Here is a 21,998-nt window from a genome sequence, read left to right on the forward strand (position 1 = left end):
CCCTGAAGTAACTCCTAGTTTCCTCTTTTGAGCGGTGACAGCCACCAACTGCGGACTCAGGTTATTTCAAAATCCCAAGTGCAAAGGAACAGGGCTTTCTTCCCAAGTCTCAGCTGCACCACCAGCCACTCCTAGCTGTGGCACAGGGCAGAGCTGAGGCCCTCTGAGAACCCATCGGCTGCACTGGGTGCGTGTGGCCCAGATCAGGGCACATTGAGCCTGAGCACCCCAGCCCCAAGGAACTGCTCTGGTCCACTTCCCAAGGCACAGCTGAATGGTCTTAGTTCCCAAACCATCGAGTATCTCTCACACAACCTGAGCTGGACAGGGGAGCCTCACTCTTGTCATCCTAGCTACTCAGGGGGCTGAGATCTGAAGATAATATTTCAAAGCCAGCCCAGGCAGGAAAGTCCCTGAGACTCATCTCCAGCGAACTGCCAGAAGCTGGAAATGAAGCTGTAACTCACATTAGAGGACTAGCCCTGAGCAAAAAGGCCCAGAGTGCAAACCCTGATAACACACTCACACCAAAAACCCAGTACCAGGGCTGGGAAGGTGGCTCAGTGGTAGAGTGCTTGCCTTGCGTGCCTGAGGCCCTGGGTTCGATTCCTCAGCACCACATAAGCAGAAAAAGCCAGAAGTGGTGCTGTGGCTCAAGTGGTAGAGCGCTAGCCTTGAGCTGAAGAGCTGAGGGACAGTGCCCAGGCCCAGAGTTCAGGCCCCACAACTGGACTCCAAAAAAAAAAACCCAAAAACCAAAAAGAACCCAGTACCTGCCCTCCTGATCTCCCAGGTGCACCTGGTAACAACCTGAAACCCAGGCTCTATTTATCCGTTTCCATCCTAAAGCCAGACGGACAGAAATGCTGGTGACAGTTCCTCTTTAGGACATGCTTCGTGAGCATTTCTGTGGAAAAGGTTGTGGTTGGAGAAAGCAGTAGAGCTACAAAAAGATCTGGGAAGAAATCCCCACCCACACTGCGCAGAAGCTGTCCTGAGGACCCGGGGAAGCCCAGGCCAGCAAGCCGCAAGCTCTCAACAACTTGAGAATTTTAGTCTTCGTTATTAATTTCATATACTATAAAACAAGAAGCACCAACTATGCACCGCTCTTCTGGAAACCACCAAGCGTAGGAAGGACGTTCAAGCGTGAAGGGCAGTGAGGGCTGGAGTCCAGGCCATCCTCCGTGGGGGGACAGATCCCCCCAAATGCACAGGCGCACAGACTTCCAGGGAGAAGAGAAACTGGGCAGTGAAAGCCACGAAGAGGAAGAGGCCGGCAGTACCGGTGTCACCACACGCATGGCTCGGCCCTGGCCCAGGGGAATGCTTGCAGCAGTCAAGCTGAACCACCGCGCATGCCCGCTCCAACCCGCGGCTGGTCATGTCAGTAGCCAGGAGGGGAAGCTGCAGGCCAGAAGGAGGTAACAGGCAACCTGGAGGGCCTGGAGGGCCTGTCCTGTAACAGTGTTCCTCAGATGCAGCAGCCCCATCGGAGGCCACGGGGTGGGGGTGGGTGGATGGGTGGGGCGGCAGGGGACCTCAGGCCCTCAGTGGACAGAGCTGCACTGCAGGACCTGCTGAGGGGCGAAGAGCTTCCTGACAGCTGTGGCCTCGCCGGGCTTCCCCAGCACGGGGCAGTTCTCCTTGTTGTTCAGCCCTGCAGGGCGGGATGGGGACTTCTTGAAGTAGCAGAGGCGACACACAGAGTGGTACTTGTCTGCTCCGCCAATCACCTCCACCTGGTGGCAGAGATGCAAAGAATGAGTGTAGAGAGGCCAGACCCAGGCGGAGCCCCTGCCCACTCAAGCCACAGGCCCCGTGGAGCTACCTCTTTCTCCAGGCCCAGCCTCTTGGTGTAGGAGGCTTCCCGGAAGCACTCCATGCACACGGCTGTCAGCTTTACCACACTCTCCGCCAGGGGTACCAGGTTCAAGATGGCACCGAAAGCCTGCATCCATAGAAGAGCACGTGTGCTTGTTACCCAGCCAGGCATAGACCTCCCCCACCCCCTCCCTCTGTCTGTCTCTCTTTCTGTCTTGGGGCTTGAACTTAGGGTCTAGGCACTGTCCCTGAGCATTTTTGTTCCAGGCTAGCACTCTACAAATTGAGCCACAGCACCACCTCCAACCTTTTGGAAGTTAATTGAAAATAAAAGTCATGTATTTTCATGCCTGGGCTGGCTTCAATCCTTGATCCTCAGATCTCCCCAAGTAGCAGGATTACAGGTGTGAGCCACTGGTGTGTGGATTACACCTCTTTTTATTTTTATTATTATTTTATTGGGGGGGGGGGGAATCCGGTTGTGGGGCCCAAACTCTGGGCCTGGGCGCTGTCCCTCAGCTCTTCAGCTCAAGGCTAGCGCTCTACCACTTGAGCCTCAGTGCCACTTCCAGCCTTTTCTGCTTATATGGTGCTGAGGAATCGAACCCAGGGCCTCATGCATGCAAGGCAAGCGCTCTACCACTGAGACACCTTCCCAGCCCTATACCTCTTTTTAAAAACCCTTTAATTCACAAGCAGCCAAGCCTGGGAAAATGCTCTGAGTTTGCCTTTCTAAAGCGTCATGGCCTGATCTGTCCCTTTGCCAACTTGGAGTAGCTGGCGGCAGCAGCTGGCATCTGGTCTGAACACATCCACTCTCGGGCGGACCAAGGAGGCCCTAGGCTCAGGCAAGCCCTGGCCTGGTCGGTTGGGTCAGGCCAGAAGGATGCAAGTGGACTGAGGTGTTGTGTCTGCTGAGGCGCCTCCTCTCCCCTGGCCCTCAGTGAGACTGGTTCAGGCTCCCCACCTTCCTCTGAAAGGTCCCGTCCAGGGCCGCCACAATCACCGTCTTGCCGCTGTTGGCCATGGTCTCGCAGAACTCCACGATGTCAGGGAACTGGAAAGACCAGTGTAGGGGGAGAGGGGGGGGAGCGGTCACCCTGAGCACTGGCTTTTAGAGCCAGATTCAACAACGCCAAACAGCCCAGAGCTTGCGAACAAAGTGACTCTCCCTCCCACAGATTCCTCATCTACACCCCTCCAGCTGAGGAGACGTCTCTGCTGCCCAGCCCCTTCCCCCCCCCTAGCCAGGTCCTGCTCCAAGCCTGGCAGGCAAGGCTGGGGGCTGCTGCAAATCAGGAGAGGCCTGGATCCTCCCTCTGTCCTCAGAAGGAATCCGCCCTGCCAACTTCTGGTCTCTACAACCGTCAGAATGAAGTATTGTTTTTGTAATTTTTTGAAGCCTTATCTGTAGCTGGACACAGATAGCTCAAGCCTGAAATCCGAGCTACTGAGGAGACTAAGGTCTGAGGATCTACGTCTGAAGCCAGTAAGGTCAGGAAAATCTGTGAGATTTTCATCTCCAATTAATCACCAACAAGTTGAAAGTGGAGCTGTGTCTTAAGGCTAGTAGAGTGCCAACCTGGAGCAAAATGCTAAGAGACAGCACCCAGGCCAGGCCCAGAGTGTTCAAGCTCTAGCATTGGCATAAAAAAAAGCCCAAATCCAAAAACCTACATGTATGAAGAATTGGAAGGATCTAGGCCCACATGGAGCAAGACGCTGCAGCTAGGAGCTGAGCTGGTAACCAAAGTCCCAAAGAGCATTAGTTTCATGAGCCAACACCACACCAGACCACTCAGGCCAGGATAAATCAGGACACCAGACACATCCCTCCCTAGGTGAAGGGAAGGACCACAGCATTGGCCTCCTCCTCCCAGTTTCCCACCCACAGGGGTGCTAAGCAGACATGAGGCTTTGAGCTCAAACCCCTAGTAGTGATAGGATGTATGTGTTGGACTTGAACCAGATTTCAAACTTGCTTGGCTTTTCTACTTATAGTTGGCACTGTGCCACAGCTCCATTTCTGACCACTTTTGGTGGTCATTTGGAGATAAGAGTCATTCATTCCTTTTTTTTTTTTGTCGGTCGTGGGGCTTGAACTCTGGGCCTGGGCGCTGTCCCTCAGCTCTTCAGCTCAAGGCGAACGCTCTACCACTTGAGCTACAGCGCCACTTCAGGTTTTCTGGTGGTTTATTGGAGATAGGAGTCTCACGGTCTCTCCTGCCTGGGCTGGCTTTGAACCGCGATCCTCAGATCTCAGCCTCCTGAGTAGCTAGGATTACAGGCGTGAGCCACCAGCGCCCGGCGAGTCACTCATTCCTGTCAGAGCTAGCTTCTCAGATCTCAGACTCCCAAGAATTTAGCTTTTTTTTTTTTTGGGGGGGGGGGGGTCTGGTCGTGGGCCTGAACTCTGAGCCTGGGCGCTGTCCCTCAGCTCTTCAGCTCAAGGCTAGCGCTCTACCACTTGAGCCACAGCGTCACTTCTAGCTTTTTTTTTTTGCTTATGTGGTACTGAGGAATCGAACCCAAAGCCTCAGCCATGCAAGGCAAGCACTCTACCACTGAGCCACCTTCCCAGCCCCTCCCAAGAATTTAGGATTATAGTTGTGAGTCATGTAGGCAAGGCTGACTTTGAACTTCTTGAAGAACAAAGGCCCAGTGCCTGGGAAAGATGGGTGGTTTTTATAATAGTTGTGGTAAATATTTGTTGAAGCTGGCTGTGGTGGCACATGCCTATAATCCAGCCCTTGGGAGGCTAAAGCATGAAGATTGTGAGTTTTGAGGCCGTGCAGTCAACAAGAAAATAATACATCATTTACTGAATGAACTAAAGTTTTTCTTTAGGGGAGGGAGGAAGTAGCTAAATTTCTATTACAGATAATAATGGAGATGAAGCCGGGTGCCAGTGGCTTATGCCTGTAATCCTAGTTACTCAGGAGGCTGAGATCGGAGGATGGAGGTTCAAAGCCAGCCCAGGCAGGAAAGTCCGTGAGATTCTCATCTCCAGTTAACCACCAGAAAACCGGAAATGTGCTGTGGCTCACACTTGTAATCTTTAATCTTAGGAGGCTGAGGATGGAGACTCAAAACCAGCCCAGACAGACAAGTCTAGAAACGGAGATGTGATTCCAGTGGTAGAGCGAGAGTCTTGAATAGAAAAAGAGCAGAGTTTCTGAATTCAAGCCCCAGTACTGGCACAACAACACTAAATTGTTAAACAAAAATGAGTATAGTGAGCCAGGTGTGGTATAGATGCCTGTGATCCCAGCACTCAGGGGGTTGAAGTAGATGAAAGGTAAACCCTTATGACAATAAGGAAAAAACTAGCCAGGGGGATTTGAAGGGTTTTCAGATGCTAACTGAACTATGTCAACCTTGTTACTTGACTGAAGATCAGACACAGAATTGATAACTTCCCAACCAACGGGGAGAAGGGGACAGAGGACTTACAAACTGCCCTTCATCGATGCCCACGACAGCCACACTCATGGCCTCCTGGACCACATCACGGAGTTGGCAGGCTGGCAGCGCCTCCATAGTGTTCCTGGGAAGAGAAGGCAAACAAGTCAGCAGAGTGAGCCTGTCACCAGACTGCAGTGCTGTCCATTAGTGCTGTCCTGAGAACCCCGATAGAAACTGCTAGGCTATTACTCTGTAACCATCTCTTTGACAATTCGACAAAGGAATCTGAGTTTCTGCCCAAATTCTCAGTGTTTGGCCTCTTCTATGCATTGCGCCATAAGGTTTGTAGGGGCTGTTATAGCCATTCTCTATTAGTACGTAGGTATTTATGTGTTTTTTTTTTGTTGTTGTTGTTGGTTGTGGGGCTTGAACTCTGGGCCTGGGCGCTGTCCCTCAGCTCTTCAGCTCAAGGTTAGCACTTTACCACTTGAGCCACAGCACCACTTCTGGTTTTCTGAGTAGTTTACTGGAGATCAGAGTCTCACTGACTTTCTTGCCTGAGCTGGCTTTGAACTGTGATCCTCAGAACTCAGCCTCCTGAGTAGCTAGAATTACAGGTCAGGTGTGAGTCACCAGCGCATGGCTTATTTATGTATCCTTTACTGTCACAGACAATGCTGCAACAGGGAGTAACATCAGAGATGCTCAAGTTCATCTTAACCAGACTTCAGTGAAACTAGAATGGATTCAGAGTTATCAGTTGGATTGTTCCGATAGAAATTAGTGATTAGCCAGGCCTGTGTGGCTCATACCTGTAGCTACTCACAAGGCCAAGATCTGAGGACTGAGGTTTGGAGCCACCTCAGGCCCAAGAGATTCTTATCTCCAATTAACCAGCAATAAGCTGGAACTGGAGGTGTGGCTCAAGAGGCAAAGTGCCAGCTACCAGTGAAAAAGCCAGTATCAAGAAGTCCTGAGTTCAAGTCCCAGTACTAACACCAAAAGGTTTTCCTTAGCTCAAAAGAAAAAAGTAGTTATTTAATACCATTGACCTCTCTTCACTTCACACAGTGGACTAAAAATAAATAAATGTTCAATGAAAAGGTCAATGAAGGCTCCAAAACTCCTCTGCCCTTCAGGACAGGGGCAGACAAGGCTGACTTGTTTCAGTGGTGTTAAGGATGACACCTGGAGTCCTAAGCCAGGCAGGCAAGCTCCCCACCCTTAGCTACACCCCCAGCCCAAGGCCAGTGCTGGCAAAACGTTTCCATTTCTTTTAAATTTAGAATAAAGCCAGGCACTGGTGGCTCATGCCTGTAATCCTAGCTACTCAGGAGGCTGAGGTCTGGGGATCACAGTTCAAAGCCAGTCTAGGCAGGAAAGTCCATGAGACTCTTTATGAAAAAGCAGGAAGTGGCGCTGTGGCTCAAGGACAGTGTCCAGGCCCGGAGTTCAAGCCTCAGGACTGGCAAAATAAAAAACAAAATCAAGAATAATATGGGAGAATGAATGCTGGGAGTGTAGTTTAGTGCTAAGTGTATCCCCAACTCAAAATAAAAACAAAGCAGTACTTTTTGTTTTTTAAATTGAAGAAAAGGCTCATCCAAGAAGACCACGTGTGGTGAGGAGCCCATGGGCACCACACGGAGGGCTCTGGCTCCGCAGAGAGAAGCTGCCAACACAACCAGCCCCAGTGACCTAGAACCCCTCCAGCTGACACCCAGCAGATTGAAGGGTTTCTCCGAGATCACGTGACTGTCCGCCAGCAGAGCCAGGGACTCAGGTCTTGGGTGCAGCTCTGCTGTCTCACCCAGACTCTACCCAGCCAAGTCTGCTCCTTTGAGGCCATTCCAGCATCATAAATCATGCCATGGCCCTCACCCCGCCCCCACAGCCAGAGCCTTTTCTGGGAAGGAATGCTGTGTGCTGTCCTCGGCTTGTCTAAGTAGTTTCTGTGTTTTCCTACAATGTTGTTTTCTTTTGTCCTCATTTTGCCTGATCTGCAGAACTAGACTACAGGGAGGCGCTATGGTGCATAGCTAGCTGCATTTATACAAAATTAAATACTTCATAACTACTGCTCAGTTATCTTCTCTTGATAATATAACCTCCAAACTCTGGGGAAAAAAATACCCACAGCATATTCAACTCCCTCTAGCCTCCCCTGGTGGAGAACACGGGAAGAGGAAGTCAGGCAAGGGCTCATCCCTGATGCTTTGTGGATGTCAGGCGTCTACACTGGTGACTTGTGACTCCCCCAGAAACCTCAGACCTGCCCCAACTCACAATCTGCATCTGGAGTTTTCTTCTGCTTCCATGAGATGGGCGCCTGAGCTGTGTGGTGGGACCTTGGTTAGAGAATGTGGAAAAGTAAAAAGACTTCTATCTCTGAGCCCATGGGAAGCAGTGCTCAAACCCAGGCCCTTACTGACTCCGAGCCCTGAGCAGTCTCTGCTCTACGCTCTGACCAGCTTCACCAAGCCCAGAGCTCCCACCAGGACCACATGCTGAACGCTGTTCTCAGTAGCCCAGGATGCACTACTGCACTCGGGCACAGCATAGCTTTGCTCCTGAGCATGGAGACAAGTGTGCCCCTGGCTCACAACACCAGTCCCAAACCCACTGCCAAGGAATTAAAGCTGACTCCAGCCCAGAGGTTACAGGCAGAAAAACACACAACCGTGTGTCCCTCCCCCACAGTGTAACCCCTGTTTTCACTATATTTGATGTCAGTATAACATGTGGAGGAGACAGGGACAAACAAGTCGTTTAAGGATTCAGGTGGACCTGTTGCAACAATGAGAAGTACAAAATGTCATGTCAAAACCAGCTTTACAATGTCGGTGGGGGGGGTGGGAGGGGGGGTATGATTGGGTGGGAGGGAGGGGGGAGGCTGGGAAGGGAGGTGAAGGGTAAACAAAGGAGGAGGATGCAATGCTTGGTAAGAAATGTATGCATTATCCTGCCCAAGTAATTGTAACCCCTCTGTACTGTATGTTCTCAAATAAAATAAAATAAAATTTAAAAAAAAAAAAAAAAGAAAAACACACAACCAAGAAGGCCACAAACAGACAGGGGGCCAGTTAAAGACAAATGACTATGAAATTAAAAATCAGTGAAGGTGCCGGTGCTGGTGGCTCATACCTGTAATCCTAGTTACTCAGGAGGCTGAGACTTGAGGATCAAGGTTCAAAGCCAGCTTAGGCAGGAAAGTCTGTGGGACTTGTATCTCCAATTAACCTCCAGGAAACCAGAAGTAGAGCTGTGGCTCAAAGTGATAGAGCACTAGACTTGAGTAAAAGAATTCAGGGACAGCGCCCAGGCCCTGAGTTCAAGCCAAGCAAATCTGTTTGCAGCCTCTGCACAGGTGAAAATTCTAAAGAGGGTTTCTCATCAATAGCAGGCAAGACAGACTTTTTGGGAGCAGATCATTCTTTGTGTTGCACTTGTGCAATCCTGGTTCTGTGGCTTGAACTCAGGGCTTAGCACTCACTGTCCCTTACCTTTGTCACTCGGAGCTGGTGCTCTGCTACTTGAATCACAACTCTACTTGCAGCTTTTTGGTTAACTGGAGATAACAGTCACATGGACTTCCTTACCCCAGCTGACATCCAACTGTGATCCTCAGATCTCAGCCTCCTGAGTAGCTAGGTAATAGGAAGGAGCCACCGGTGTCATGTGTCAGGCTTGGGACTAGATCGATCTGAGTGGTGGGGACTATGTAGGCCTTGGCAAGTACTCCACCCATTAGAGGCCAGCAGCCTCCACTCCCCCACCAGCTCTGACTACCAGAGATGACTCCAGATGGCCTGTGGGGGAGGGTCTGGACTCGAGCCCCAAGCATGGCCAAGTCTAGGCCACCAGAAGTTTGCCAACGCTTAGTGTTCGAGGCCAGGGGTGGGAGGACGGAGTACAGTATGTCCTGCGCGCGGGCAGGCAGGCGGCGGCGGGGCTGACCTGTCGTGGGTGGAGAAGTGGCTGCTGTAGCGGGTGTCCTTGGCATACTTGACGACCAGGCACTTGTGCTGGGCGATCTGGAAGCGCCGGACGCGTCTCATCAGCTCGGTGCTGCAAGATCGCAGGCCAGGTGAGGCCCGCGCGGCCCAAGCCGCGCTCCTGGCGGGCACTCCACCCGGGAGGAGGAAAAGGCGGGCTGGGCCGGGGCCAGGGCCGCGCCCGCGCCCGCGCCCCGGGGTCCGCCGTGGGGAAGCCGAGCCCGCCGCGGAACGCGCTTCCCCCGGGTCCGACCCTCCGAGGACGGGGCGGGGGTGGGGACGAGGCCTGGCCCGGGGCGGGCGCGGGAAGTAACTGCAGCCTTCCCGCCACACCGGGAGGGCCTCGGGGTGGGGTGGGGGTGGGGGGCGGCCCGGGGGGCTTCGAGGGCCGGGGCAGCGCGGAGGGGAGAGAGGAGGAGGAAGAGGGGGAGGAGGGGGGGAGGAAGAGGGAGGAGGGGAGGAGGAGGAGGGGGAGGCGGAGGTCGGGGGGAGGGGGAGGAAGGCTGGCGGGAAGGCGCGGGCCTGGCCCGGGACGCGCGGCCGGGAAGGACGCGTCCCCGCGACCGGCAGCCCACCCGCCCAGGAAGGCCCTTACCTCTTCCCTGAGAACATGGGCCCGAGAATCACCTAGGACAGAGGGAGAGGTCAGCGGGGACGCCCCGGCGCCGGCCTCCCCCCGACCCGCAGGACGGACCCCCCGCACCTGGATCTGCCCCCGGATCTTGCTGGGGGAGCCGGGCAGCACCGTGGGCAGGGTGACGCAGCTCATGCTGCCTGCCAGGATAGAAAGCGAGAAAGGGGAGAGGAGACGTCACGGGAGCCGAGACCCCCGGGCTGGCGCCTGAAGCTACCCGCCGGGTCGGCAGTCCCACACTTTAAACCCGAAGCCCGCTCGGACTGCGAAGCGCTGGCCAATCAGGAGCCGGCGGGAACACACTCCCCCGCTGATTGGCTCACCAGCCGGAGGGCGTGGCCCGCCCCTCGCCCCGCCCCTCGCCCCGGGTAGGAGCGCGAGAGTCGGCCGCCGGTGGCAGCATGGACGCGCCCTGGAGGGCCCTGTCCGCCGAGGTACGCGGGCGTGGGGCTCGGGGAGGGGGCTCGGAGCCGACCAGGCCTCCGGAAGCGTCGGGGTCGGTGCTTACGGCACTGGGGGCTGAGTTTCCCGTGATGTTGGTCCCGCGCCGCCCCGTGTCCGGGTCCGAGCTGCCCGGGTCGGCGGCAGAGGGACCTCCCCGGCCCACCCCACCCCGCGGGGGGCCGCGCCCACGATGGCGCCACCGGACACCCTGGGCCCCGGCCTGGCCCCGGGCGGTGGGCTGCGGCACCGGGGCGGTGGGGGGCTGCGGAGCTGCACGGGCTCGGCGCTGCGAGCTCTGGGTCTGGGGTCCCAGGCTGAGCGGCCCCGGCCTGGGACGCGCCTCCCGCGGCCTGGCCTGTGTCCCCGTCCCCCAGGAGCTGGAGAAGCAGTACTCGCCCAGCGAGTGGGTGGTCCGCCGGGGAGCCCAGGAAGCCCTGCAGACCTACTTACAGCTGGGAAGCGAAGGTACGGTGCGGCCCCGCCCGGCTGCCTCGGGTGACCTTTGGCCCTGCGGGAGCCGTCGCTATCTGGGGGCAGGGGAGAGCAGCCCCGGGAGGGCCAGCCTCCCGTGCTCAGGAGCCCAGGCTGCGGGGCTGAGTGGAGGCCAAAGAGGCGGGTGAGGGCTCAGCCAGCTCACGTCCACTTGGGATGTTATAACTGTTCCCTGGAGATGGGATGTTATTGCTGTTTTCAGACAACTCTTCAGGCTTTATTAGCACATTAATTGTACAGTGGAGCTTCATCTATTCTGTGCCTACATCCATAAAAAAGGTTCTTTGGTAGAATTCACTATTTTTTTTTCAATCCTTCCACCTCTCCCTTTCTGTTGCTGTTTTGGTCATACTGGGCCATCTGCTTACAGGCCCCACTTCCAGCCCTTATTCCTTTAGTTTGTCAGATAAAGTCTGAACAGTCTCAGCTCAGTCCTCCCAAGCCTCAGCCTCCTGCATAGCCGACATTACAGATGTGTGCTATAATGCTCAAGTTTGGGACCCTAAAGAGACCACAAGAGACCAAGATCGATGTAATCAGCAGCGAGGTGTTTATTGTGAGCTAGCCGGTCCTCTGTGCACACAGCACACAACCGGTGACGCTGAGAGGCCCCAACCTAGGGTTTGCAGCAGTTTTATACACTTTTGGCAAGGCTGGGGCTTTGCACTCATCATCATCATCATATCATTTCTTGACAAATCAACACACACTTCGAGAGAATCATAAAACATCTCTAAAACATGATTTGCGTGTCCAATGGCGGGAAGGAATCTAGAAAGGATTATTGGTCAGATCAAGGGGTTGATGCACTTTAAAATTATTGGTTAAGTCACAAGGGTGGTGCAAGGGAGTACCTGCAGAACTGCAGGACTTTTTCGTTAGATTTTGGTCACCACTCCTATATCTGGAATCACAGACAATTCCACCTCCGGCTTATCTTAGGTAAACATCACCTGCAGTTTTCCAAGTACTGTTTGCACATAGCTTTTTGGAATTTTCTGGCTTTAGGACTGCAGTAGTTCAGAGGTTAAATTCCAGAATAAAATGAGGTCCCTGGTAAACTAATGGTCAGGTCTTTCAGTGCCTCCTTCCGTTCTCTTCAAGATTTTGTGTGTGTGTTCTCCAGTGCCAGTGCTGGGGCTTGAACTCAGGGCCTAGATACTGTCCCCTAGATTTCTTGAGCTACTGCTCTACCCCGTAAGCCACAGCTCCACTTTTGGCTTTTTGCTGTTTAACTGGGGATAAAGAGCCTTACCAACTTCTGCACGGGCTGACTTCAAACCATGAATCCTCAGAAATCAGCCTTCTCATTAGCTAGGATTACAGGTGTAAGCCACCCACACCTGGCTAGTCAAAATTCATTTTACAGTAAAGAAAAATATACATCTATAACTATAATCAAAATGGGGATATATAAATAAGGATATAGACATATAGATTCTAGATGCAAATGGGTAAGTACTATGGTTCTTCTGTATTTCTAGGTTCTTAAAGTAATCATGTTTACCTGGTGTAGGAGGGCTGGCAGGGGCGGGGCAGGAGGAATGGGGAGTTAATGTTTAATGGGAAGAGGAAGTTCTGGAGGTGGAAGCTATGTGGATTAGACAATGTAAGTTAAGTGGATATTACCTGATTGAACTTAAAGCAGGTTAAAATGGAAGCATGTTATGCGTATTTTCCCACAATTGAAAATACTGTACGTCCATCGGAGCTTCGGCCTACTCCATCTAGCCCCTGGGAGCTCCAGTTCTTGCAAGTTTTGGCCTTGGCGGTGCTGGGCTCCGAGCGTGCCCCGTGCCTGGCAGCCATACTCTGGAGTATGTCAACTCTTGAAGCATGGAGAGCTCCTAGCAAACACCCTAAATCCCAGCCCACATGCAGTTCCTGTCCCAATGACTCCTATCTTCCCTTGCCTGACCAATCACCAGTGTAGATTGGTTGGTGGGACCTTGTGACTGGCAGCCACTGCCTGTCCCTGCCCAGCTGGCCTATATAAGCTAGTTGGCTCTGTAATTAGGATTTTCCCCTATTCACTGCAGGAGAGGGAGGAGAAAGTGGGGGGGGGAAGGGGGAAAGATAATGGGCACACAGAATACAAACCCAATCTTTTTTTTTTTTTGGCCAGCCCTGGGGCTTGAACTGGGACTGGGCACTGTCCCTAAGCTTTTCATGCTCTCAGCTGGCACTGTACCACTGGAGCCACAGCTCCACTTAGGCACTTTTGGTGGTTAATTGGAGATGAGAGTTTCGTGAACTTTCCTGTCTGGGCTAGCTTCAAACTATGAACCTCAGATCTCAGCCCTCTGAGTAGTTGGGATTACCGGCCTGAGCAACCAGTGCCCGGCTTACCTTGTCATTTTAATGTGTTCAGTTTGGTAGCTTTTGTGTATGTATGTGCCAAAACTGAGGCTTTGAAGTCCGGGACTTGAGCTCTTGTTTGGCTTTCTCTTTTTTGCTCACAGCTGTCTGTAGTATTTTGAATACTCAAATGTTGCCAGACCAACGCTGCCATCTTCCTAAACCTTATTGTCATTCATTCCAAAAGGAACCCCTATCCCTTTAGCAGTGACTTCTATTCCTCCTCCTGCTAATCCCTACTGCCTTTCCTTTGAGGAGGTTCTCTGTAGACAGTCATACCATAGGGGTCCTTTGGTGTCTGGCTCTTTTACTTAGCTGTCTTCTAGATTCATTTGTGCTGTCGCAGGTATTAGAACTAGATTCCTTTTTTTTTTTTTTTTTTTGTCGGTCATGGGGCTTGAACTCAGGTCCTGGGCATTTTTACTCAAATTTTGCTCTCTATTACTTTGATCCACAGTTCCACTTCCGGTTTTCTGGTGGCTAATTGGAGATAAAGAGAATCGTGGACTTCCTGCCTGGCCTGGCTTTGGACCTAGATCCTCATGGATCCTCAAATCTCAGCCTCCTGAGTAGGATTACAGGCATAAGCCACCAGCACCCAGCTAGATTCCTTTTTTTTTTTTTTTTTTTTTGGGTCCAGTCGTGGGGCCTAAACTCTGGGCCTGGGTGCTGTCCCTCAGCTCTTCAGCTCAAGGCTAGCATTCTACCACTTGAGCCACAGCGCCACTTCCGGCTTTTTTTCTTTTTGCTTATGTGGTGCTGAGGAATTGAACCCAGGGCCTCATGCATTCAAGGCAAGCACTCTACCACTGAGCTACCTTCCCAGCCCTAGATTCCTTTTTTATGCCCCAATAATATTCTGTTGAAGTGCACAATTTGTTGATCCATTCATGCATTGGCTACTTTGACCCATGAATATTCTAAGCAAAACCACTTGGCCAGATGTGAGCTAATGTCTCGCCTGTTGTCCAGAGCTCCTCATGGTCCAGCAAAGAACCCAGCCAGCCTGGTCCTTTACCACACTTTTTTTTTTGCCAGTCCTGGAGCTTGAACTTAGGACCTAGGCACTGTCTCTGAGTCTCTCTGTGCCCAAGGCTAGTGCTCTACCACTTGAGCCACAATACCACTTCTGGCTTAGTTTCTGAGTCTTTTATTGGAGAAAGAGTCTCACAGAGCCGGGCGCCAATGGTTCAAGCCTGTAATCCTGGCTACTCAGGAGGCTGAGATCTGAGGATCTCGGTTCAAAGCCAGCCCAGGCAGGAAAGTCTGTGAGACTCTTATCTCCAGTAATCCACTAGAAAACCGGAAGTAGTGCTGTGGCTCAAGTGGTAGAGCGCTCACCTTGAGCTGAGGGACAGTGCTCAAGCCCAGAGTTCAAGCCCCACGACCGACCAAAAAAAAAGAAAATAAAAGCGTCTCACAGACTTTCCTGCCCTGGGCTGGCTTCTGTGATGCTCAGATCTCAGCCTCCTGAGTAGCTAGGACTATAGGTGTGAGCCACTAGCACCCAGTTTTTACCATACTTTGAGTCTATTAGGTAATAATTGAAAATAGCCAGGCACCAGTGGCTCACACCTATAATCCTAGCTACTTTGGAGGGTGAGATCTGAGGATCATGGTTCAAAGCCAGCCCTGGCAGGGAACTCCACAATACTCTTATCTCCAAGTAGAGTTGTGGATCAAAATGATAGAGTACTAGCCTTGAGCAAAAGAGCTCAAGGACAGTGCCTGGCTTGAGTTCAAGCCCCACCTCCAACAACAAAATAAAAGACTAAATGCTAAGCTGAAGAGGTTAAGTGTTTGCCTAGCAGGATAGCAGCCCTGGGTTCAATCCACAGTAGCCCCCTTCCCCCACAAAAGGGCATATTTGATCCCCAGTACCATAAAGAAAGAAAGGAGTATTTTTTTTCTTTTTTCGTCTTTTGTTTTTTGGTACTGGGGCTCGAACCCAGGACGTTGTACTTGCTAGGCAAGTGCTTTGCCACTGAGCTACATCCCAGCCCAGGAGTATTTTTTCTTTTTCTTTTTGTCAGTCCTGGGGCCTGAACTCTGGACCTGGGCCCTGTCCCTGAGCTTTTCAGCTCAAGGCTAGCACTCTACCATTTGAGCCACAGCACCACTTCCAACTTTTTCTGCTTATGTGGTGCTGAGGAATCAAGCCCAGGGCCTCTGCATGCAAGGCAAGTGCTCTACCACTGAGCCACCTTCCCAGCCCCAATTTTCTGAAAAATATTCTTAAAAACAAGATTCAAAATTCTGTACTTATCATTCACAGTTTTTAAAAGATTCTCCTATTTTCTTTTTTTCTCGTAGGAAAAAACTTTCTGTGTAACAGAAATAGCATAAACAGCATTAAACATTCTAACCTAAAAGAATGACAGATAGGTGGTTAAGGCTCATACCTGTAATCCTACCTACTCAGGAGGCTAAGATATGAGAACTGAGGTTCAAAGCCAAGAGCCAATGAAACTTATGGCTAACCACCAAAAGCCAGAAGTGGAGCTAAGGCTTAATTGGTAGAGCACTGACCTTGAATGAAAAAGCCAGGGGACAGTGCCCAGTCCTTGAGTTCAAGCCTCAGTACAGGCACACACAAAAAAGTCTACCCAAATTCTTTAAGGTAGGCAGGTACCTAATGGTCTTTAAGAAGCCTTCTGGCCAGAAGTGGTGGCTCAGGACTGTAATCCTAGCTACACAGGGAGCGGAGGAAGGAGAATCAAGGTCAGTCTGGTCAAAAAGCAAAGGGAGTAAAGCAAAAGGGTCTGGAGGCGTGGCTCAAGTGGTCCAGCAAGTGTAAGGAGGCCCTGGGTTCATCGAGCTTCTAACAATCCCTTGTCCATTTCCCGAGGCAGCCACCAGCAAAGCCCGGGCCACCAGGAAGAGCCAGCTGGATGTCCCCTATGGAGATGGGGAAGGGGAGAAAGTAGACATTTACTTTCCTGATGTGGTATCTGAAGGTAAGCAAAGTGGGCTGCTGGCCTGTGGCCGCCCCCCAGGGCCCAGCCTGGCCCAGGGCCCAGCCCCACCCAGGACCCTCTGTTTTTTCTTGCAGCTTTGCCTTTCTTCGTATTTTTTCATGGAGGATACTGGCAGAGTGGAAGGTGAGCTGGCGGGTTCAGATGAATGCAGATTGGGTCTCGCAGGAGCAAGGTTTAGCACGTGGCCAGTGCGCCATCAGAAGCGAGGCCTCTGGGCTCAATGCTTTCTCAAAACTTTCTTCAATGTTTGGGCTTTTATAAACTTGTGTTCCTTACCCCTCACTGCACATGTACAGGCTGTAACTCAGCAAGCCTGGTTCCAACCACACCAGTGTATGCACTCACACCTCAGAGGCTAGGAGTCAGGCATGGGGCGCCGCGGGGGTCAGGCTGTCAGGGTGGGGTCTTTCCAGCCCCTATCGCTTCTAGTGGTCTCTTGGGTCCTCTGCCCACAGCCCACAGTGTCTGGGTCTTAAGTCTCCCTCTCTTTTTTCTTTTTCTTCATTGTGGGCGTCATTCACACTTGTATATAATATAGTCACCGATTTCGCACTCTTTCCTGGGGTTCCCCCACCCCTGTACCTCTATTGCTCCCTTGCCTTCAGTGAGTTCATCTTCATAGACACCATGGGTTTCCATATTATGTGTCCTCCACCATTCTTACCCCTCCTCCTCCCTCTTGTCTCTTGTCCCCCCCCCAGTAGTCCTGTTATGCTTATGTTCTCTTCTTCCTCCTACACACACACACACACACACACACACACACACACACACACACACACACACGAATATATAACTGTATCTTTTACAGTCTGTATTTTGCAAATGAATGGAAAATATTCAGTATTTAGCTTCTTGGCCTAGGTGCTTGTTTTTGCTCAGTGCTAGCACTCTACTACTCGAGCCACAGTACCACTTCCAGTTTTCTCAGTGGTTCACTGGAGATCAGAGTCTCACAGACTTTCCTGCCAGGGCTGGCTCTGCACTGCGATCCTTAGCTCTCAGCCTCCTGAGTAGCTAGGATGACAGGCATGAGCCACCGCCACCTGGCTTGGACATACTTTTTTGGGGAAACACTATTCACACCACACCCACCCAGAGGGAGATGGATTTGGCCAACTGCTGATCAAGAAAACCAGAGTGGCCAGCTGTCTCAGTAGTGTGCTCAGGAGCAAGAGGACACGGGGCTTTCAGTGCTCAAAGAGGAACGGCACAGCCAGGTGCTGGTAGTTTACGCCTATGGTCCTAGCTTGGTTCAAAGCCAGCCCAAGGACAGAAAGCCAAGCCTGAGAGACTCTTACCTCCAGCTACTCACCAAAAAAAGCTGGAAATGGAGCTGTGGATCTGTGGTAGAGCACTAGCCTTAAGCAAAAAAGCTCAGGGACAATGCCTAATCCTGAGTTCAAGCCCCAGGACTGGCACATAGCTAAAAAGGTAGCCCTTAGATAAAAAGGCAATGTTTGCCTCTGTTGTTCTAGCACTTTCTGAGGGAGTCTTGCCTCCTGATTGTAGCTGGGATTACAGATATGAGCCACTGCTTCTGGCCAACATATTCACCTTACTGCAGAGATCTTTGAACCCCTCATCTGAAGCTCTCAAAAGCAGGGAACATTATAAGAAGGCACATAGTTGGGCACCAGAGGCTTATGCCTGTAATCCTAGCTACTCAGGAGGCTGAGATCTGAAAATCACAGTTCAGATTAAAAGCCAGTCTGGGCAAAAAAGTCCCTGAGACTCTTATCTCCAATTAACCATAAAAAGACTGGAAGTGGGGCTATGGCTCAAGTGATAGAGCACTAGCCTTGAGCCAAAAAGCTCAGGGACAGTGTCCAAGCCCTGAGTTCAAGCCTCAATACCGGCGTGTGCGCACATATGCACACAGGGGACATAACTGTTGGGATTTTACTGGCAAGGGAACCAGGCTTAGAAGTTAAAGTCCCAGAGTTCCCTTGGCTAACATACAACATGATGAGGACGCAGCTTTCCCCCTATCCTACCATGACACGCAGTGTGTCCTGGACTTAGGGGGGACAGGACCAAGGCCAAGTGGCCTCCACTGTTACCTCTTGTCTCTGCAGTAAAGACCAGTCTGCCTTCATGGTCAACCCACTGACAGCACATGGGGTGGCCGTGGTCATCGTGGCTTATGACATTGCCCCCAAAGGTACCAAGGGTGGGCTTTGCCAGTTCAAGGGCCAGGGGGCTCCTTTGCAGGGAGACAACTTCCCAGTGGATCCTGACTCGGCCCCTGCTCTTTGTTCAGGCACCATAGACAAGATGGTGGACCAGGTGGCCCGCAGCATCGCCTTCGTGCAGAAGAGGTTTCCAGAGAACAAGTGGGTGTCACCGCAGCGCTCTGCTGGGCTGTGCCAGGCGGGTGGAAGCAGCCATGCTGCCCCTGTGGCCTGCGGTCCACGGGCAAATCCGGGCCGCTGATGCCTTGGGGAAAGAAATACAAACCCAGCTCTCTGTCTGACCTATCCTAGAGGCATTTTCCTGTGTGGACACTCAGCCGGGGCTCAGCTGGCTGCCATGATGCTCTTGGTTAACTGGTCCACGCATGGAGTCACACCCAGTCTCAAAGGTTTCTGTGGGGACTGCAGGCGCCCTTGGGCCATCAGCTCCAAGTCCTCATAGTCACGAGTGGCTTGATCCTGGAGCTTTGAGCCGCAGGAGTGTCTTTGCCTTCTCTCTGTCCCCTCCCCGCCCCGCCCCCAAGCTTGCCTCTCTGACCTGAAGGCTCACCTGGTCCCTGTCCCCAAGCCTTCCTTTACCTCCGTAGGGTTTTTCCTGATGAGTGGAATCTATGATCTGGAACCTCTCCTGTCCACCTCCCAGAATGCCCCTCTCCACATGACACCGTGAGTCACCTGCCTTCCCTTCCCTGCTGACCTAGGGGCTGGCTGTGCCTCTGTCCTGACCCTGGTCCCCCTCCCAACCCACCAGGGAGGATGCTCGGAGGAACAGCCCACAGCGGCACCTGGAGGTGGCCCCGGTGAAGCCTGGGAATTCTACCTGCCCTGTGCTGGTGATTGTGGGTCAGCACGACTCCCCAGAATTCCACCGGCAGTCCTGGGAGTTCTATGAGGTATCTGGCTGGCGGTCAAGCTCATGTGACCTCATTACTTTCCCTGTTAAATACTTCCTGTGTCCTGACCTGCCAGGCACTGTGGGAACCATCTCCCCACGCCTACCCTCCCCCACCCCAGCCTCAGACAGCCCTCATCTCCCTCGTCTCTCCTACCCAGACACTGTGCCAAACAGGGTGGAAAGCCTCATTTGAAGAACTGCCCAGCGTGGATCACTTCGAAATCATTTGGAATCTGACCCGGGAGGAGGACAGACTCAACCAGGTAGGGCCAGGCCCTCCCACAGGAACGGCAAGGGGCCCCATCTCCAAAGTTAAAGGTAAATGAGAGCAACACTTGCCATGAAATTGGCAAATGTAGAGGTAATCTTTTGCCTTTTTGCTTTTTTCTGGGGAAGGGGCATTCGTTAGCTTGTTTTTGTCTTGGTTTTTCAGCGTGTTTTTTTTTTGTTTGTTTTGCCAGTCCTAGGACTTGAACTCAGGGCCTGGACGCTGTCCCTGGGGTTCTTTTGCTCAAGGCTAGCACTCTACCTGCCCCTTGAGCTACAGCACCACTGGGTTTTTTGTTGCTTTGTTTTTTTGTTTTTTTTGTAGTGTGGTACTGAGGCTAGATGCCAGGGCCATGCCAGGCTAGTGCTCTATACTGAGCTACACTCTTAGCCAACTACTTTATTTTGGGGGAGCCCGGTCCTGGAGCTTGAACTCAGGACCTGGGCACTCTACCACTTGAGCCACAACTCCACTTCTGGCTTTGTTGTTGGCTAATTGGAGAGAAGAGTCCCATGAACTTTCCTGCCCAGGGTAGCTTCAAACTGTGATCCTCACATCTCAAGTCTCCTAAGCTGTGATTGCAGGTGTGAGACAGCAGTGCCCAGCTTTCTTTTCTTTTTCCTTCTTTCACAGGATAAACACCCATAAAAACTTAAAACCCTAAGAAACAATACCCCATGTCTTTAAGCTGTTACTCCAGTTCCAGGGCTCTCGTCTTTTCTTGTACTGTAGATCATTCTGAAAACCATCTTCAGTAGGGCTGCAAGCCCTCTGCTTCCCAGAAAGCCTTTGGAGGTAAAGGCACAGCACTGACCTGCGCACCTGGCTCTGAGGTTCTGCTCCCTGCTGTGAATGTGGCTAATGTTCTTCCAAGTTCCCCTGGCCCCAGCCTTGAAGAAGCTTCAGGCAATATCCACAGTTCAATCTGAGATGCCTGAAGCCACCACTTGGCCATGTCTGGCCCTTCTGCCTACTGACAGGGTGTGTGTGACAAAATGACTTCTCTCTGGAGTGACTTGTGGAAGCTATGAATACCAAAAACGGAGCTGCTGGGGCCAGGAAGAGGATGAGTGTTTGCTCAGCATATGTGAGGCCAAGTTCCATCCCCAGCACTTGGGAAAAAAGTGAATAAGGAGTCTTAAACTAGGAACTGGTTGCTGATGCCTTGATCCTAGCTAGTGAGGAGTCTGAGATTTGAGGATCATGGTTTGAAACCAGCCTAGATAGGAAAACCTATGAGATGCTTATCTCCAATTAAGCACCAGAAAGGCAGAAGTAGAACTGTGGCTCAAGTGGCAGAGCACTAGCCGTGAACTTTTGCCCAAGCCCCAGGAACAAAAGGAGCCTTCCCGCCTGTGTGCCTCTAAACTACTGCCATGAAGTCCTTGAGTCAAAAGCATTCCAGACAAGTAGCACGCACCAGCACTTGTGTGAATGTTTTCTCCACCAGACCCAGCCAACCTCTGTGACAAGCTCTGCAAACAGTCGTTTCCCAACAGTTGGTGTGAGTCAGGTACTAGTGGTTCATACTAATCCTAGCTACTCAGCAGACTGATATTTAGTGGATGATGGTTCAAGTCCAGCCCGACAGGAAAGTCTGAGGAACTCCTAAAATAACCAGCAATAAGCTGGGCTAGAAATGAGGCTTAAGTGGTAGAGTGACAGACAAGTGATCGTAAGGCCCTGAGTTCAAATCTGTGCCAGCAATAGCTGGTGTGGATTCTTCCTTTTTTGCCAGTCGTGGGGGCTGGGCGCTGTCCCCCAGCTCTTCAGCTCAAGGCTAGAACCCTACCACTTGAGTCACAGCACCACTTCCAGCTTTTTTTCTCCTTATGTGGTGCTAAGGAATCGAACCCAGGGCCTTATGCATGCAAGGCATGCGTTCTACCACTGAGCCACCTTCCCAGCCCCCCTTTACTTCTTTTTTTTCTATTCAAGGCTTTCCTGTCACAACTGGCAGGTCTTCCCCTCACTCTCCTGTGAGCCTGCCATGGTGGTGGCCTGGCCCCCGTCTTCTGGGTGCAAAAGGGGGCTCTCCTGGAGACCCAGGCCTCAGCACGCAGTAGTGTCAGCTGTGTCTCTGCTCTCCTTCCATAATTACAAATTGTATTTGTATTTTCATTTTTGCTTTTATGCAGAGGTAGGGCCAAATCAAACTGCTTTCTAGCTGTAGCAGGACATGCTATGGCCTGCTGGAAGTTCTTTGGCTGCCCAGCATCCTGAACCCACCCACCCCACCCCTGGATTGATCCTAACACTTGACGGCACCCTGACTTCTGTACCTTCCAGGTTTCCTCCTAAGGCTTTGGGCCTTCATTTGTTCAGCTATCAAATCCTCTGGCAGGTATCTCAACAGACAGAGTCCAGCATGTCGACATAGGTCCAACCACGTAAAGAAATTTATTGAATAAACAACATGGGAGTAACTGGCTAGACCTGGGAAAACATAAATCTGAACCCTTTCCACAGCTCTTTCTCGTTGACTTTCTTCCCCAGGGGGCCAAGACTTC

The 21,998-nt window shown here is 52.0% G+C and overlaps 2 protein-coding genes across 2 annotated transcripts; one reads left to right on the top strand and one right to left on the bottom strand.

The window, feature by feature from the left end:
- Nucleotides 1-1,048: 1,048 nt before the first annotated feature.
- Tk1 (thymidine kinase 1) lies at nt 1,049-10,071 on the bottom strand. Its single transcript, XM_042667140.1, has 7 exons — nt 9,928-10,071; nt 9,820-9,851; nt 9,187-9,297; nt 5,278-5,371; nt 2,792-2,881; nt 1,832-1,951; nt 1,049-1,742 (listed from the first exon to the last, which is right to left on the bottom strand). Exons 1-7 carry the CDS (start codon nt 9,991-9,993, stop codon nt 1,551-1,553), a joined length of 705 nt encoding a protein of 234 aa, XP_042523074.1. The 5' UTR covers nt 9,994-10,071; the 3' UTR covers nt 1,049-1,550.
- A 137-nt stretch (nt 10,072-10,208) lies between these two features.
- Afmid (arylformamidase) lies at nt 10,209-20,733 on the top strand. Its single transcript, XM_042667185.1, has 11 exons — nt 10,209-10,292; nt 10,677-10,767; nt 16,005-16,109; nt 16,205-16,253; nt 18,209-18,294; nt 18,394-18,466; nt 18,617-18,714; nt 18,913-18,991; nt 19,077-19,218; nt 19,379-19,483; nt 20,221-20,733. The coding sequence occupies exons 1-11, from the start codon at nt 10,260-10,262 to the stop codon at nt 20,299-20,301; spliced, it is 942 nt and encodes a 313-aa protein (XP_042523119.1). The 5' UTR covers nt 10,209-10,259; the 3' UTR covers nt 20,302-20,733.
- Nucleotides 20,734-21,998: the final 1,265 nt, after the last annotated feature.

The sequence above is a fragment of the Dipodomys spectabilis genome, unplaced genomic scaffold (genome assembly GCF_019054845.1).
Source record: "Dipodomys spectabilis isolate Male_0828 unplaced genomic scaffold, ASM1905484v1 ptg000379l, whole genome shotgun sequence".
Taxonomy (NCBI): Eukaryota; Metazoa; Chordata; class Mammalia; order Rodentia; family Heteromyidae; genus Dipodomys; species Dipodomys spectabilis.

What these genes read in the sequence shown, in the direction of transcription:
- Tk1 (XM_042667140.1), bottom strand. Translation starts at nt 9,993, where the DNA reads ATGAGCTGCGTCACCCTGCCCACGGTGCTGCCCGGCTCCCCCAGCAAG. An exon ending in CCCATGTTCTCAGGGAAGAG is followed by an intron (nt 9,298 to 9,819) that starts GTAAGGGCCTTC and finishes GCGATCTTGCAG; the next exon opens with CACCGAGCTGATGAGACGCG. An exon ending in GCATCGATGAAGGGCAGTTT is followed by an intron (nt 2,882 to 5,277) that starts GTAAGTCCTCTG and finishes TGGTCTTTCCAG; the next exon opens with TTCCCTGACATCGTGGAGTT.
- Afmid (XM_042667185.1), top strand. Translation starts at nt 10,260, where the DNA reads ATGGACGCGCCCTGGAGGGCCCTGTCCGCCGAG. An exon ending in GGAGGGCCCTGTCCGCCGAG is followed by an intron (nt 10,293 to 10,676) that starts GTACGCGGGCGT and finishes CCCGTCCCCCAG; the next exon opens with GAGCTGGAGAAGCAGTACTC. An exon ending in AGTCCTGGGAGTTCTATGAG is followed by an intron (nt 19,219 to 19,378) that starts GTATCTGGCTGG and finishes TCTCCTACCCAG; the next exon opens with ACACTGTGCCAAACAGGGTG.